The following is a 17,104-nucleotide window of genomic DNA, read 5'->3' as shown; positions in this document are numbered from 1 at the left end:
GGAGATTTGGTAACTCTATGTTTAGTTAGCGCAATCGACCTTCCACATCGAGGATAAAGATATATTCAAAAAAAACTTGTGACTAATTCTCCTAAATTTAAAGATTGCCTTTTTCTACCTGTTTCAAACCAGCATTTATAAAAGAGCTGGGATCGCATTTTGATTGCTAGGCTAAGGTATATATAGAATTACTTTACGAAAAAATACCAGAATTTATAAACAGAACTTATTTTTAAACAGTGGGGCTCAGGGTCGTACATTTTAATTTTATTTTAAAGTAAGGTTGTTGTCAGATTCTATTTAATCAGTTTTTGTTGGCGTAGATAACAAAGGTGACTCATGGGCTATATAACTAGAAAGGAGGAATAATTAAAAAAAATCGCAGCACCGCGAGATGAGTCTGGCGAAAAATTTTTGATTAGTTGACTGCAGTTTATATCTTGAATAATGTAGGATCTAATAAACTCTTACTATGGCTTAAACAATTATTAAACCCCAATAGAATACGCTGTAAAGATGGGCATCGATAAGAAGGCCACACTTAATTAAAACAAAAATGCGACAAAAACTATATGATACGAAACACAAACTACAAAGTATTTAATTAACAAATTAAGTATAAAAGCGAAAGTCTACTTGTATGTTAAACCTTACTTCGGCCTTCCTTATTTGTAAGTTTTTACGTCCAGCGAACTGACCAAAAAGGTAATCAAACACTTCAGCCCGAAGATTTTTTTTAGAACAGCGGGGATTTCGCATTTTAATTACCGCGAGAAATTTTATTTTCGCGTAGTTTTATACAGTTTTTTAGACAGTATTTGAAATAAAATAAGCAGTAAATTAATAGTTTTTTTAAAGAATAATGTGCAAGAACATGTTATCTTTCTTTTCCTGTGTCAATTTATTTTTTAATTTTACAAACTAAAACCTATAAAAAAATAATTTGAAAGCGCGCGCTTTTAGGTGACGCAAGACGATGCATTATGATATCACGTATTTTGCGAAATAGGGCCGTATTTCTAAACAATATTTGAAGAAAAGGCATTAATTTATCATTTTTTACACTGAAGAATGTGCATAAATATGTTATTAGTTATTGCCCGTGTTAATGTATATAAATTTATATACTAAAACACAAAGAATAAAACGTTTAAAGAGTTGCCAAAAGATTTGTCCTGCAAAATACGGCGGGAAGTCGGCGATGAAATTCCCGTGTATAAAGTCAGCGTAAGACCATATTTTACCGATAATTAAAATAAAATAAAAATTTTGCTCAAAGTACAGTGTATATAAAAGTTTTTATTGGTTGTTACGTTAATGACATATGTTGGTTTTTAGAATATTTTTTTTTTTGAAGATTTTTGTCTCAAAAACCTTTTTATAAACAGATTAAAGACGGGTGCTTCTGGCCTGCAAAATTTTACGACTAATAGCTTTCGGCCTGCAAAATTTTTTATTAAACTGCGGGGAGCCTGCAGCGTTAAGCCCGCGTATACTTTTAACGCAAGAACATATTTTACCGATATTTAAAATAAAATTTGGCGAAAAGTATAATAGTTAAAAAAGTTTTAACCGGTTGTTAAGATAAATATATATGTTAATTTTTTAAATATTTCTTTTTTTAAAATGTGTAAAGAAGAAAACTGTGAGGCAGGCGTAAACACAAAAAACATAGAAAATACAGAATTTATGCGACCCCTTCTAGAAGGCAAACTTTGTCTCAGGTTAAGGTAGCATATCCACTGGACACGGCGCACCATCCCGTTCTTGTCTAACTTCTTGATGATCCCTTTCGGTCAGAGTCCTCTCTTCGCGTTCTCATTAACAAACCACTCTTCGCGTTCTCATTAACAAAAAAGTCGCCAATCGTGAAATTCCTCATCGGCTGAAGCCATTTTTGTCGCAATTGTAACAAAGTCAAATACTCCTTTGTCAATTTCCCCCAAAATTGATCAGCAAGAAGTAGAACCTCCAAGATCGTCTGTAACTATCTTCCTTGATAAACGTGTCTGGAGGCAGGTCGTTGTCCATTGTTCAGCAACATACTTGGCATCAATGCCAATTCATCCTTGCAGTCGTCGCTGAGTGGCACCAGAGGTCTGCTGTTTAAAATTCGTTCCACCTCAGCCATCAATGGGGGACAAGACATGCATTGTTACTGAATGCCCATGCCATGATACTTTGTTACAATAAGCTCGGTTACAACCTGGTTAGATGGAAGAATCATCGGATGTTCGGTGATTAGAGGACGGTTGAATTATGTAGCCTGCCACCAACGTACATATTGCCTTTGACTAAAACCGGGCTTCAGTTCTTTCAGCGATAAAACTAAATACAACGATAATCAATATTAAGGTTTAAAACATCTATGTATACTAATGTTCTCTCAATTAACAAGAGTGTTAAGCCAATTATTCCAAGTGTTAATATGTAGTTCTGGACCCGGATCGTAAAAGCACTTCCACGAAGCTGTTAGTAAAGTCCCTGTTATAAAACGTCATTAAAAAAAACAACGCAGTGTTTTGCAACACAATCAAACACTATTATGAACTTAGAGTGGTGTGGTATATACCACGTTATATCGTTTACACAATTCCTATTAGCTAATACAGTCCCATGTCCTTATTTTACATATTCATCGATTTCTTCCCTATATTGACTAAAAGTTTTAAGGTTTGCAATTAACTTCTAATTCTTTTTCCAGAGTTATCCAATTTCATAGTGTCAGCCATTTTCTTGGGTTAAGGTCTGAGCCAAACAACGTCCAACCCAACACCGTATGCGGGCCAAAAGGCTGGCACTTTTTGCCGTAACGCCATTCAGAAACCCTGAATGCATCGTGAACATTGTTTCCCAGAAGTAGCTCCACTGATTTTGTTTTAAGTTCAGGAAACTTTAGGGCACGCAGATGCGGATACATGTTTGCCACTTTCTTGGTTGTAATGCTGTCACCTATATTGACAAAATGATCAAGTGCCAAAACCTCTTTGACAATAAACGATTCGGTTTGACCTCCTTTACACACAGTGAGTCAACTCGGCTCCCATGACTAGTTACTTAATTTACTGTATAAAGTTCGGTGTGTTCTTTTGTTTCCTTCTAATTTCTTTGCAAGGCTTGCAGTACAAATACTTGTATCTGAACCGTTATCCAGAAAAGTGTTCACAAAATTACTTTGATTGTTGCCCCACACTTTAACTGGCACAATCTTGAAAAGTTCTACATTTTTAACGCTGTTATGGGAAACCTCGTTGCATGCCACAATAGCTGACTCGCTTTGCGGCTCCGTTAGCGGGCTATATCGTCACTTTAGTAGATTATGACATCACAATTAAATTTTAAAAGATATTTGAATGCGTTACTAGATAAAATTGTTTAGGTTTACAAATATTAACGTTGTATGGTTATTAAGTTAATTAAGAATTGTCATAAGTAGATATCGTAAAGCTTCTGACTGTATGTCTATATATACGAGAAAAATGAGGCGACTTTACATTTCCATTCAAACAGTCAGAGACTAACACTCAAACAGTTTAGGTTACTGCCGCTTCAAATCTTATTAGATAACATTTCGAATAAGTATTTTAATGCGTTTTTTTTGTTACGTCTTAGTGTCGTCACATCTCGTTTAAAATTTATTTTTAAATAACAGCCGATTTGATGATTAATTAAGATATAATTTTTGGCGCGTTTTGGTATCTGCGTGTTTTGATACAAAAATGTCGCAACAGACGAAAATATATTTTTAATCATTTGTGATAAATATTAATAACAAAAGTATAACTAGCTTGTTAAATGAGTTTAGAATAAAACAATTGTAACTTGAAACTTGCTGAAATGAGTTTAAAAATATTTATGTTTTTGTGCTTCTGGTTATGCTTAGCTGCATCCAGAAAAAACAAAGTTTGTTTTAATGCAAGCCCCGATAGTCCCGCTTTCAGGGAGCTAAGGTCAACCCAAGGGAGACCAGGCAAGCTTGGCCCTGCTGGAGCGAAGGGTGAACAAGGTTCAAGGGGTGAAATTGGGCCAATTGGGGCTACTGGAGGGTGTTCGTGTCATGATGAAATTGTTGCAATATTAAAAAGAGTTTTTCCTGATAAAGCAGGTATTTTGGTCACTTTACATTTGTTAAATAATAATAATATCATCGGCTTACTGCTAGAACCTCAAAACTTAAATAAAAACAATCTTAAGACAATTAAATAACTTTTTAAACCTTGCAAGTATATTTTGTATGGTTTATTTGTTACTTATATAAACAAGTATACTTAATACAGTGGCATTTTTAAGTGCTAAAACTTATCTGTCAAATTAATTATATCATAGATATTTAGTTATTATATTAACAAACGATGTTAAGTTATTATGTCAGTTTTAATTAAATAAATTTTTAATTTAAATAACTTTAAATGTTTTATAGAATCTATGCTCAAAAAACGCTGCTTTTAAAATTTGTATTTTTTAATATCTACTGAAATTTTTTCTGTTTATAAATTAAAATTTTTGTTTTTTTTTAAATCGCAACCAGTTTTAATTAAACAACATTTGTATGTTAACAAAACTTTAACCACTTGATCTTTTTACTTAAAATACAAGGTTATTTAAAGTTCAAAAATCAAATAAACAATTAGTAAAAAGTTTTTTTTTCATTACAAACTAAATCATTTTTTTAATGCCGCTAAATTTATATTTTTTGTCAAATTTTAAGTTACGAGGTTCTAACAGTAAGCAGACAATATAACAATTTATAAACATTTTGTAATATTTAATTTTACAATTTAAATATTTATGAGTTAAGCTAAATCATGTTAACTTATAAGATTGATTCTAAATAAACATGAACCTAAATATTTATAGCTAGTGTATGTGGGCTTGGGTTAAAAGATGGAAGAATACCGGATAGTGACATCACAGCTAGCTCTTATTATGACATCATTTTTCCACCACCTAAAGCAAGGTTGGATGCTCATACCTATGGTTGGTTACCTAAACAAAGTGAGTTGTTGGAATTATTTTTTATCTTATAATAAAGTTTCACAACTTTTGTAATTAGTGGAAAATAAACATTAACATTATTTTAATTAATAGACAGGGTTGGGGAATGGATCCAAATTGACCTCAAGACATCAACTCGAGTGACAGGAGTTGTGACACAAGGAAGTTCACGTAGTTCTTATCGGGTCACCAGCTTTAAGATATCTTATGGGCCCAGTACAGCAGATATGCAGTTCATCCAAAATAATGGAAATGATCTGGTAAGCTTAAATTTAAAACGAAAATTTAATTTGTTGAACTTATTAAAGTTTAGAAACAGTTTTTAATTAATTGGGGATAATTAATTAAAAAAAGTTTATTTTATTAAAAATGTTTTAATTAAAATCACCAAAACTTGTTTTTAAAAGTCGTGTGTTGTTTACAAGCTAGATGGTAATAACCAAGCAAACCATTGTTTAAACAATCCCTATTCTAATTTTTTGTGATGTCATAGTTTGTTACAAAACTTAATTATTTGTCGTTTTTAACAATAAAGGGTCTGCGACAGTTTTAAATTTTTTATTAATTTAAAAGATAAGTTTTGTAATTTTAAAAATTGACATTGTAAAAATCCCGTGAACCGGTATAAAATATTTATGTGGGTTTTCTTATGTTTGTACTCGGTCTTCAGTCGTTGTTTAACTGGAAAAACGATTTTTTATTAAAACATGTCCAATATAGCAATATTGATGTTTTTTTAAATTCTACAGGTTCTAAGGCTAAACTGGATCACAATTTTTTACCGATATTGTATTTCAGTTTTATTATTTTCCAGTGCTGACTTTCTTTTACATTTTTAGCCACAAATGGGGTTTACTACTTGTTTTTTTTTCAAGTAGTAAATAATGTTTTTTCCAAGTAGTAAATAAGTTGTCAGTTTATAATTTAACGCAAGTTATAATCTACTGTTTTCTTAAGACCGAACGTAGCTACTTTGGTCCTAGCGTACGAAGTAGCTTGGAAAGCAGTTTTTAGTACCTAACTAACAGCCTCCTTTTTAGCCTTAGTGTTAATTTAAAACAGGTTTTTTTGAAGTGCAGGCTACATTTAATTTTGTGGTTGTGATTTATGTCCATAAAACTGTTTTTGCAAGACATAAAACGTATTTATATCACGTTGCTATGGACGCTGTTTTAGCTCCCTAAAAACCAGTGTCAACACGAAAGCTTAAGCTTAAATTATGCACAACTTAAATATAAAGTCGATAACTTAAATTTAAGCAGCGTCGTAACATTTTTTTTATTTAAAATAGCAAAAATCTGTAACTTTTGGGCAAAAAATAAGCCATTTAGATTGTAATCAGGGGCCCGCAAACACGTCACAATGCCCCTTATAGACATTTTATTTTGCATGTTGCAGTCCCTTTAAGTTAAATGTGAAGCGATGAACAACGCGCGATTATTAAAGTTATAAAATTTAAATAATTATTATCTTAAACTTGAATATTATTACGTTAAATATTATATTAAATCTTTTTTAAGGTCTTTGTTGGTAACGAAGATAGAAATGGTTACAAGTTGAACAACTTTCCTCAACCTATAAGTGCTCGCTATGTTCGATTGTATCCACAAACCTGGTATCGTGATCCCCTCCTTCGCATGGAGCTTTTATCTTGCTAGTAATCACATATTTCTTTCGGTTAATTAGTTTAATTAGTTGTTAATTAAAATTCTTCAGTTATTTTATATATTACACTTGTAAACTAATTAATTTTGTAATTTTGAACAAATAATCCGTGTTATTTTAATTAAATCTTACGAAAAATAAAATTCTTTAAATGTTCTAAAATGTTAAGGCTGTACTAGTTGGGTTTATTAAATGTGTAAATAAACATAATGTAACAAAGTCTATAGTAGTAATGTTTAAATTTTCTATTTTCAAGTGAACAGTTACTGCAATGTCAAATCGTAGGTCTAATATTTGGTTAAAGACTGTAATCAAAGATAGTGAAAGTAAAGCAATGTGTAATAAATGCAAATTAGTTATTTCAAGTGGCTGTCCAGGCAACAAAAGAAGTTATAATATTAAAAATTTGCAGTCATTTTCATTGACGAAAGGTTTTAAATGACGAAGGTTTTAGAGATTTTATGAAAGTTCTAGAGCCCAGGTTTAAAATACCATCCCGCACAATACTACCTGCTCTTAAAACAGAGGTGTGGGAAGGATTAGAAGGTGAGATTGAACAAAAAGTTAGTGCTGTTACGATTACTACTGATTTGCGGACCAGCAAGCAAACACATCGATGTAACTGGGTCAAACAAAGAAGGTAATGGCCCTACCCAGTCAGCAATTTTTCGAATTATCCCCCTATTTCCAAGGCCCATATTATGTCCCCCGGATAATCACCGGTTAAACATCCAAGATTTATATATGCATTATACATTGAAATTAAACCGGACGAAGTATGCCGCTTCCTCATATATCAATTTCTGGTGATGAATTTTTAAAAGTTCTTTTTCGAGAAAACGGCAACTGTGGCACACGAAATTTAAAATGTTTTTCAGATTCTGACAAGTAATCTCTAAAAAGTTTCCCATTTAAAGCATTGTTTATGGTTCATTTACTGTTACATTATTTACGAAAAAACCTAAAGTATTCCTGAATATTGCGACCGGCTTTAGTTTATTTAAGCTTGTAATTTTGAGAGGATTCTTCCGACTCAGTTTCCAAATTAGTTGCGGCATAAGCCCTTCTCACACACTTATCCTTAGTAGCTAAATAAATATGTTGTTGTTAATGAAAATATTGATTTGTAAACACAAAAAACTTGCAAGCTTGGCAAAGTATGGCACATGAAAATGCCTTCCAATCCTTTTGAACTAATTCTATTCGACACAATCATTTGAAAGTTTGCATTGCTTGATGATGGGGGCCACAAGCACTCAGTGGGGGATAACATCCACTGTTCTGGAATTACATCAGTGGTTCGATTTTCAAATTTAACACACGTATAACTTTTCATATTTAATACAAAAATCTTAAAAAAAGATTTTCGGTATTATTAAAATATCACAACCTTTAAAGTACTTTTTCGTTATGAAATTAAAATTTCAACAATTACAGCATGTGAACTAAAGTACATGCAACAAACTTTTTTGTAAGGAATACATAAACATTTGCTTTGCTTGCTTGACATCTTTAAAATAGAATAATTATTGGATAAACAATATACTAAAAATACCACCACATCTACTGATGGACATGGGTGATTAAAAAGATTTTCCACTTTTTTATATTGTTTTAAAATAAAATATATTTTTTTTATTATCTATAACAATACGCACACTTCAGCCACTTTACAGGACTCAAAAAAGTACTGTACTGTCTCCTTCGGTTTGTCTTCTAATTGTACATTTTCTAATGGTTATTTTGTTTTAATGGGCTACAGGAAATTCATCCTTCAACACCATACTCACGTAAACCTTTTTGGGTTGGAGCTTTGTTATTTTCAATGGTCTTTTGAATATTTTTATTTAGAAAATGAGCATAATTTGCTACCTGTTGCAGGGGCTTAAATCCAGATCGAACACAATTTTTAAGACGTCCTAGATAACTTTAAAATGGAAAACAACAAATTAAATCCAATGACCTAAAGTTTTTATAATCGCCAGCCAAGTGTGATAAACTGTGAATATTGTATGTTACAAATGCATTCCCATAAACTGTAGATTCTACAAATTGTTGTAGGAGTTGTGAAGACCATAATATGTCACTGGGTTTAGTTTCAGTAGAAACTAAAAACCTTAATGTTATAGCAAATTTTATAAAATGATTAAATTTTGCCTTGCACAATATTCTTTTACTCTTGAGCATGGAAAATCCAGTATACAAAAAAAATAACCAAAACTCCGATGCCATTACGCCAAGTCTGATAAACTTCTTAATTTTCTATTAAATTCAATAGGAATAAATACTTTTGCCTTTAAATTTTTCGTTGAATAGCGAAATTGCTCCCAGAGACATCTTAGCAGCCAGCTGCCTTCAAATATACAAATAATGCATTCCCAGCTAACACCCAACGTTATTATAACTTTCAAAACGTTAAAAAAACGTTACTTTAAAGTTGCCAGAAAAAAAAAGTTAAAGTAAATGTTGCAGAAAAGTTATTTTTGGGTTTCTTTTTTTATGCTAGTTTTTGTGCGCTTGGGTTAAAAGATGGAAGAATACCGGATAGTGACATCACAGCCAGTTCTTATTGGGGCGCTTTCTTACCACATAAAGCAAGGTTGGATGCTCGTGCCAATGGTTGGGCACCTGATGAAGGTAAGTTGTTGGAATTATTTGCTATCTTATAAGTTTCACAACTTTTGTAATTAGTGGAAAATAAACATTAACATTGTTTTATTTAAATTATTAGACAGGGTTGGGGAATGGATCCAAATTGACCTCAAGACATCAAATCAAGTGACAGGAGTTGGGACACAAGGAGATCCCTATAGTTCTTATTGGGTGACCAGCTATAAGATATCTTATGGGTCCAGTACATCAGATATGCAGTTCATCCAAAATAATGGAAATGATCTGGTAAGCTTAAATTTAAAACGAAAATTTATTTTGTTGAACTTATTAAAGTTTAGAAACAGTTTTTAATTAATTGGTGTTAATTAATTTAAAAAAGTTTACTTAATTAAAAATGTTTTAATTAAAATCACCAAAACTTGTTTTTAAAAGTTGTGTGTTGTTTACAAGCTAGATAATAATAACCAAGCAAACCATTGTTTAAACAATCCCCATTTCAATTGTTTTGTGATGTCATAGCTTGTTACAAAACTTAATTATTCGTGGTTTTTAACAATAAAGTTTTAAATTTCTGCGACATGCTTTCTGTTTTTTAGTAAAAGTTATATATTTTGGTCTAAAAATGTTAACCGAGTTTTTAATTTAACGCAAGTTATAATCTACTGTTTTCTTAAGGCCGAACGTAGCTACTTTGGTCCCAGCGTACGAAGTAGCTTGGAAAGCAGTTTTTAGTACTTAACTTACTTAAAAACAGCTTTCTTTTTAGCCCTTTATCAACATTTTTATTTTGCATGTTGCAGTCCCTTTAAGTTAAATGTGAAGCAATGAACAATGCGCGATTATTAAAATTATAAAAGTTTAATTACAATAATTAATATCTTAAACAAAACCTGAATATTATTACGTTAAATCTTTTTATAGGTCTTCAGTGGAAACAAGAACAACGATGGTTACAAGTTCAACAACTTTCCTGAACCTATAAGAGCTCGCTATGTTCGATTGTATCCACAAACATGGCGTGGTTTTCCCTTTCTTCGCATGGAGCTTTTTTCTTGCTAGTAAACACATTTCTTTCGGTTAATTATTTTAATTCCTATTTGTTAATTAAAATTCTTTAGTTATGTAATATATTAAAACTTGCAAACTATTTAATTTTATAATTTTGAACAAATAATCCGTGTTATATTAATTAATTCTTACAAAAAATAAAATTCTGTAAATGTACTAAAATGTTAAGGCTGTAATAGTTGGGTTTATTAAATGTGTGAATAAACATAATGTAACTAAGTCTGTAGTAGTAATATTTAAATCTCCTGTTAAGCAAGGTTGTTGACCTTTAAAAGCACATCATGTTTAAGTGGTTTTGTTGTAAATATGTTTAACACGGTCAACCTATAAGCAAGCACAAGTTACTGTAAGTATCCAACAACAAACAGATTGTCGGTTGCATTGAAAATGGTTTACATAAAACATATTTTATTATTTACAGTAAAAATTAAGTTTAGTATTTTTTCACTGCTTGTTAATTTTACTAAAAAAAATACTCAAATTGACTGCCTAATTTAAAAGCTTTAAATTTTTTGGCCAACTATAACTTGAAATCTTTAATTTTTAAAACTTATCGTTTTATTGTGTAGCATTTATAACCCAATTCTAGTATCTATTTAATCGGTTTTTCGCGCATTGATAAAAGCAAATAAATAAATTTACAATAAATATTACAACAATGCGACGGGAAAAATGACAATTAATTTAATGATTTAAAACATGCCAAAAGTATAAATGTTTACATTAAGATTTTATAAGTATATTATGACTTTATAAGTATATTTAAGTTTATTATATATTTTATAAGTATATTTAAGTATATTATGACATGGTCACCAAACCCAGTATAAATTATGTTATTCATAATTACTATAAGATAAAATATATTTCAAATTAAAAAAATGAAATAAAATGAAGGAGTGATGAAAAAAACAAAATTGTACGGAAAAATTTATTTAGCACAAGACAAAATAATAAATAAAACGATCTTAATGCTCTCAGTTCGTTTTCACTTTTTTACATAACTGGAAACAGTCTTTATTTAACAGAAAAGAATATAAGAAACATAAATACCAATTTTTGTATATATTTTTATCCTCGATATGGGAAGGTCGAATGCGCGACCTAAACGTAGAATAACAACAGTTATACAACGGGTTTTGTTAATTATCTTAAATTGAACTTAAGGAGTCTTAGCCACTGTAGCGGTTTCTTGACTCGGCATCGGGTATGCTTCTGGCCACTTTGTGAAATAATCCATTACCACAAGAATGTATCGATTACCTAAATAAGATGTCGGTAATGGCCCCATTACGTCAATGGCTACTCTTTCTAATGGATAGACCACCCGGTGTAATTTCATTGGCTCTTTTTGTTTATATAAAGGTCCTTTTCTTAAAGCACAATTGTAACAGGTTTTGAATACATTTTATGTCGTGGTCGCCTAGCTGAGCCTCACGCAGATCAGTGTCGGAAACGGGGTTTGAGATACACGAATAAACACAAGTATCAATTGGTAAAAATTTACTTTCTACTCGACTAGAGTAGTTGCAGTTATCAGCTATATGCATGGTCTGCGCGACACTGCATCTGCGTTATTATGTTGCACACCAGGACGATGAAAGGTTTTAATGTCGTATTGTTCCAGCCTTTCGAGCCAGCGACCCATTTGACTGGGATTTTTAAAATTCAAAAGTCTGGATTTTTAAAATTCAAAAGCTATTTTATGGAGCCATGGTCACTCCTTATGTGCACTGTTCGACCGTAAATATAAAAATGAAAATGTTCACGGAGAAAAAAAAAATGAAAATGTTCAAATATAAAAATGAAAATGTTCAAAAGATCATACAACGGTTGAGCTAAAATTGTATAAACTTTCTATAGTAGGATGCCAATCCCAGAAAGCTCTGCAATTGCTTAAGACTGTTTGGTTGTGGGCGTTCCTTAACAGCTTTTACTTTTTCTGGCGATGTTGATATTCCACTGGCCGAAATGACGTGTTCCAAGTATTCTACTTTATTGCAAAATAAGTTACACTTTGCTGAATTTAGCATTAGGTTAGCGTTCATTAGACGTTTAAAAACTTAAAGTTGGTTAAACGTTTTAGCGTGGATTAATATATCATCCAAGTATACGAGACAAACAGAGGATGGTATACCTTGCAACACTTGTTCCATTAATCTCTCAAACGTACTTGGACTACCACAAAGTCCAAATGGCATTACGTTAACATGATCTAATCCATTTCCAGTTGAAAAGGCAGTTTTTTCTTTATCAACTGGGTCAACCGGTACCTGCCAATAACCGCCCTTAAAGTCAAACGTTGCAAACCACTTTGACCCACTGACTGCATCTAACATAGAATCTATTTTTGGCAAGGGATAGGAATCCTTTTTAGTTATATTATTTAATTGGCGGTAATTCACACAGAACCGAGTTGTGCCATCTTTTTTTACACCATTACTACTGGCGAGCAACAAGGACTAAAAGACAGAGAAATTATTCCGTCTAGCCTTTTTTGTCTTCTAGCATTTTTTTTCTACAAGCTTGTCAGCTTCTACTTGCTTGGATTGCGGCAACCTTCGCGGCCTTTGTTTTATTGCTGCTGTGTTACCGGTATTAATATGGTGAAAGGTAGAAGTGGTAGGAAGTTTTTCTTTGGCGTGCCTTACAAAACTTTCAATTAAGTTTTTCACTTTTTGATATTGATCCGAATCTACAAATTTCACGGCTCTTTTTATCATGTTTTGGGTATCGTCGTCATCGGTAAACACGCCTTAGTTTTCTACTTCGATCACTTTTGGGTATGGCTTGTTTCTTGTTACCACTTGAATTTTTACTTTTTCAAGGTCATTTTGAAGAAAGGTCGATGTAAGGTTAATGTTGAAGCGATATTTTTGTAAAAAGTCCAGTCCAATGATTCCTTCTTCTAATGTATCCGACACCAACACGTTGTGGTCATAATATAAGGCATTGAATCTACACTTGATAGTACAACTTCCTTGCACTGGTAATTTTCCATTGCCTATTCCATTTAAAACGAAGTGTGAAGACTCCAGCGACAGTTTGGCTGCTTTAAAGGCTTTAAAGCTTAATACCGTGGCGTCAGCGCCGGTATCCACGAGCATAAAAAATATACAATTATTAATAAAAATATTACAATAAAGTCCATTTTGGCGACTGTTAGTTGTCGCACTTATATTTACAGTTGGGATGTTCTTATTTAAAGTCGAGTGCCAAAAAATTTCGGTAAATATACAGAAACTTTTGTGTAAAAATTACATAAAAGTTTCTGTTTAATAAAAATACAATTCTTGTATGTAAATTTTCTGGAGAAAGTTGTGTAAAAATACAAAATGTTTATGTAATGTAATTTGACAGTTAAATTTATGTTAATTTAACATAAAATTTTGGAACAAATTAAAAAATTTTAAGTAAAAATTTTAATTTAAAAGGTCGAATTATTATCTTAAAAAGATAAAAAACGTTATTAAACCTTTTTATCAAGCTATTAATTAAATATTTTTAGGTTGTCTTTAGATTCACATTAAAAATTAAAATTTTTAAATAAAATAAATTTTATTTAATTACCAATATCTTAACGTTTTGTATTTTTTTTGACGTTGGTTTTAGTTAAATCCAATTACTAAATAAATTAAACTGAGGATAAATAATTTGTTAAAAGATTTTTATGAATCCACGTGCGAAAGAATTTTTACGAATTTTGTCCTTTTGTTCGCAAGTGGTTGGTGGGAGTTGCTAAAAAAATGTTTACCGTTGTGCGTTAGAACTAATCAATTGATTTAAAGAAGCAGAAAGGTTGGAAATTTTGTTTAACCAAATAAAACTTAATTATATAAAAAATGTATAGCGAGTAGGACCTTGTACCTACAACCAGCCAGTTGAAGGGCCTGCCCGCACTCGCTTTTTTTAAATCAGTACGCTTTATTAATCTAGTTTTTTGTTTAGGCTAACGTTAATAGAAAATAAAATGAACGTGATTTTTGTAACCATTGGTACCATGCTGGTTATTCTATTTACGATTATTTACGTCATGTATCAAGTCATCGGAATGCTCACAATTATATGTTCAAATGTTATAATTATGGATGTAAACATTTGTTTAAGTCATATTCAGCCTTGTACACACATTGTAAAAGAAAACATATCAATTTACTACCATATAAAAGTAACTTGTGTGATATTCCAAATCGCAATATACATCATAATGAAAATGCATCCTACACATGTTGTGTTGTAATATGTGAAAACAAGTTTAGTGAATGGACTGAACTTATTAAACACCTAAAGTGGCATATAACTATGCAAACTGAAATTGTTTGTCCATATTTTAACTGTGTTGCGAAATATATCAATGTGTTTACATGCCATATATTTCGTCGCCATAGGCTAAAAAAGCAAAAACCAAGATAACAACAGTTAATTACCACTGAAACTACAATTTCTCTAACATTAAATTCCAATACAGAAGAAGTGGTTGATTGCAATAATGTTTTGCCGTCTTTGCATTTAAATGTTGTTTCCCTTTTGCTTTATTTTTATTAAAGTTGGAAAGTTTTCATCTAGTTCCAAAAAGCACCATACAAGTAATTGTTAATGAAATTGCAACAGTTAGTGAGCTGATTCAGCAAAATATTTTATTGGAATTAAAAGAGACTCCTGCATATAAGACTGTTTTAAATAAATGTTCCTTATTAACCCTTTGCAATAAGGATAATGGGTTGTTTCGAACTGAGCACTGTCGATCTGAATATTACAAAAATGAATTTACTTTTGTGGAACGAATAAAAATATTTCTTGGAACAGAAAATTCTACTGACTGTTTTTTACACTATGTTCCGATTCATAAGTCCATTGCAAATATTTTGGAGACACATAAAAACGATTTTTTTATTCACACTACACGTGTTTTAAAACCTGGCATTTATAATGATATTTGGGATGGAAGTCTTTTTTCTAAACTTCAAAGTAAAAAATTAGTTCAAATTCTTCTTTATCAAGATGCTTTTGAAGTTGTTAACCCATTAGGATCCAGTAAAAAAAAACACAAAATACTTGCCGTTTATGCAATGATGGGCAACTTGGTACCACACAAAAGAAATTGCCTCGATAATATTATTTTAGGTATGCTTGTTAAGAAAGATACCTTAAATATTTTGGACAACTAAAAGTGTTTCAACGTTTAATATTTGATTTAAAAAACTTGGAACTTAATGGACTCTCTAGTGGAAAAGATACTGTAAAATGCAACATTGCTGCATTTTTGGGGGATAACTTGGGATCACACTGCATTGGTGGTTTTTGTGAGAATTTTAACTCTATGTACTTCTGCAGGTACTGTTTAATAACTAAGGATACATTTTTACAATATCCTGATGTTGATGGACAGTGTCGAACAATGCAAAATTATGACCAAGCGGCAAAATCTGTCGAAGACAACAGTTTTCAATCATACATGGGAATCAAGTTTTCTTCTGTTTTAAATGAACTATCCTCTTTTCCTGTGTGCAAACCAGGACTTCCACCTTGCTTAGGTCATGATTTATTTGAAGGTGTTGTTAGTTATGATCTGGCGTTGTTTATTAAGTATTTTGTAAAAGTAAAGTGGTTTACCTATGCACTATTAAATAAAAGAATTTTAACATTTAAATACTGTGGTAAAGATGCATCATCCAAACCATCAATCATTTCTTCCTCAAGCATGAGACTTGGAGGTCAAGCTGCTGAAAACTGGAGTCTCTTAAAACTTTTTCCATTAATTATGTTTGATAAAATTTAAAAAAATACTGATAAGGTATGGAAACTCTATCTAACCTTGAAAGAAATCGTGGAATTGGTTTGTAGTCATAAAATTTCACGTCGACAAATACTTTATTTGGATGCTATTGTTCGTGATTATGTGGATCGTCGCAAAAAACATTTTCCTTCTGTGAATCGTAGACCTAAACACCACTATTTATTACATTATGCTGCTCTTGTGTTTCAATTTGGGCCCCTTATAAAATGGTGGACAATGCGCCTTGAAAGCAAACATTCTTATTTTAAAAGATGTGCCAGAAATTGTAAAAATATAACTTATACTTTGGCTAACAAACACCAATTACTGTGTTCATTTCTGTATGAGGGCAGGGGTTCTAAAGCCCAAATAAAATATTCAAAGTGTTCACCAGTTTGTTTGCCAGATTTCACTACTAAATATCAGAAGTTATTTATGGAAAAAGGAATTAATGAAACCAATTCAGTTACAACTTCAAGTGTTCAAATAAAAGGTACAACTTACAAGAAAAAAATGTTTATTGTTGTAGAAGAATCTGGAGAGCATGTGTTCTCCCAAATTGAACACATTGTAATAAAAAACGAGTCGCATACTTTTTTTGGTACTGTAGGAAAAGCACTTAGCATCGCAATCAATTACGCTGCAAAGGCTTTCCTAGCCTCAAAACAGCTGTGGTGCTGGTTCACAAAGAAATGGCCAAAATCACCTGCATTGACAGCCGTGATGTAATTTCCGCCGCAAAACTGGGGGTATCAAAAAAAAAATATATTTACAAACTTTATCAACACTATCAACCAGAACCAACCCATTATAAAATACAAAAAAAGAATATAAAAGAACCCCTTCTCAGGCAAAATAATAACTTTCGTTCTGTGAACCCAAATAACTGTGTAAACTCGCTACCATTCTATGCGGTTAAAAGCCGTACAAATTTATTAACAATAAGAGAATTGGAAAAAGCAATATTTATATGTATTAGTTACTCAA

At 31.6% G+C, this 17,104-nt stretch overlaps 2 protein-coding genes across 2 annotated transcripts; both read left to right on the top strand.

Moving 5' to 3' along the window:
* Positions 1-3,837: 3,837 nt before the first annotated feature.
* Positions 3,838-10,332, top strand: LOC145755908 (lactadherin-like). Its single transcript, XM_082572142.1, has 7 exons — positions 3,838-4,105; positions 4,858-4,995; positions 5,089-5,255; positions 6,516-6,652; positions 9,167-9,297; positions 9,392-9,558; positions 10,195-10,332. The coding sequence occupies exons 1-7, from the start codon at positions 3,838-3,840 to the stop codon at positions 10,330-10,332; spliced, it is 1,146 nt and encodes a 381-aa protein (XP_082428268.1).
* A 3,979-nt stretch (positions 10,333-14,311) lies between these two features.
* Positions 14,312-16,846, top strand: LOC145755907 (uncharacterized). Its single transcript, XM_082572141.1, has 4 exons — positions 14,312-14,431; positions 14,889-15,465; positions 15,513-15,898; positions 16,136-16,846. Exons 1-4 carry the CDS (start codon positions 14,312-14,314, stop codon positions 16,844-16,846), a joined length of 1,794 nt encoding a protein of 597 aa, XP_082428267.1.
* The last annotated feature ends 258 nt before the right edge of the window (positions 16,847-17,104 follow it).

The sequence above is a fragment of the Corella eumyota genome, chromosome 6 (assembly GCF_963082875.1).
Source record: "Corella eumyota chromosome 6, kaCorEumy4.1, whole genome shotgun sequence".
Lineage (NCBI taxonomy): Eukaryota > Metazoa > Chordata > Ascidiacea > Phlebobranchia > Corellidae > Corella > Corella eumyota.
Note: the sequence above shows the minus strand (reverse complement) of the source record. Positions and strands in the feature narration are given on the sequence as shown.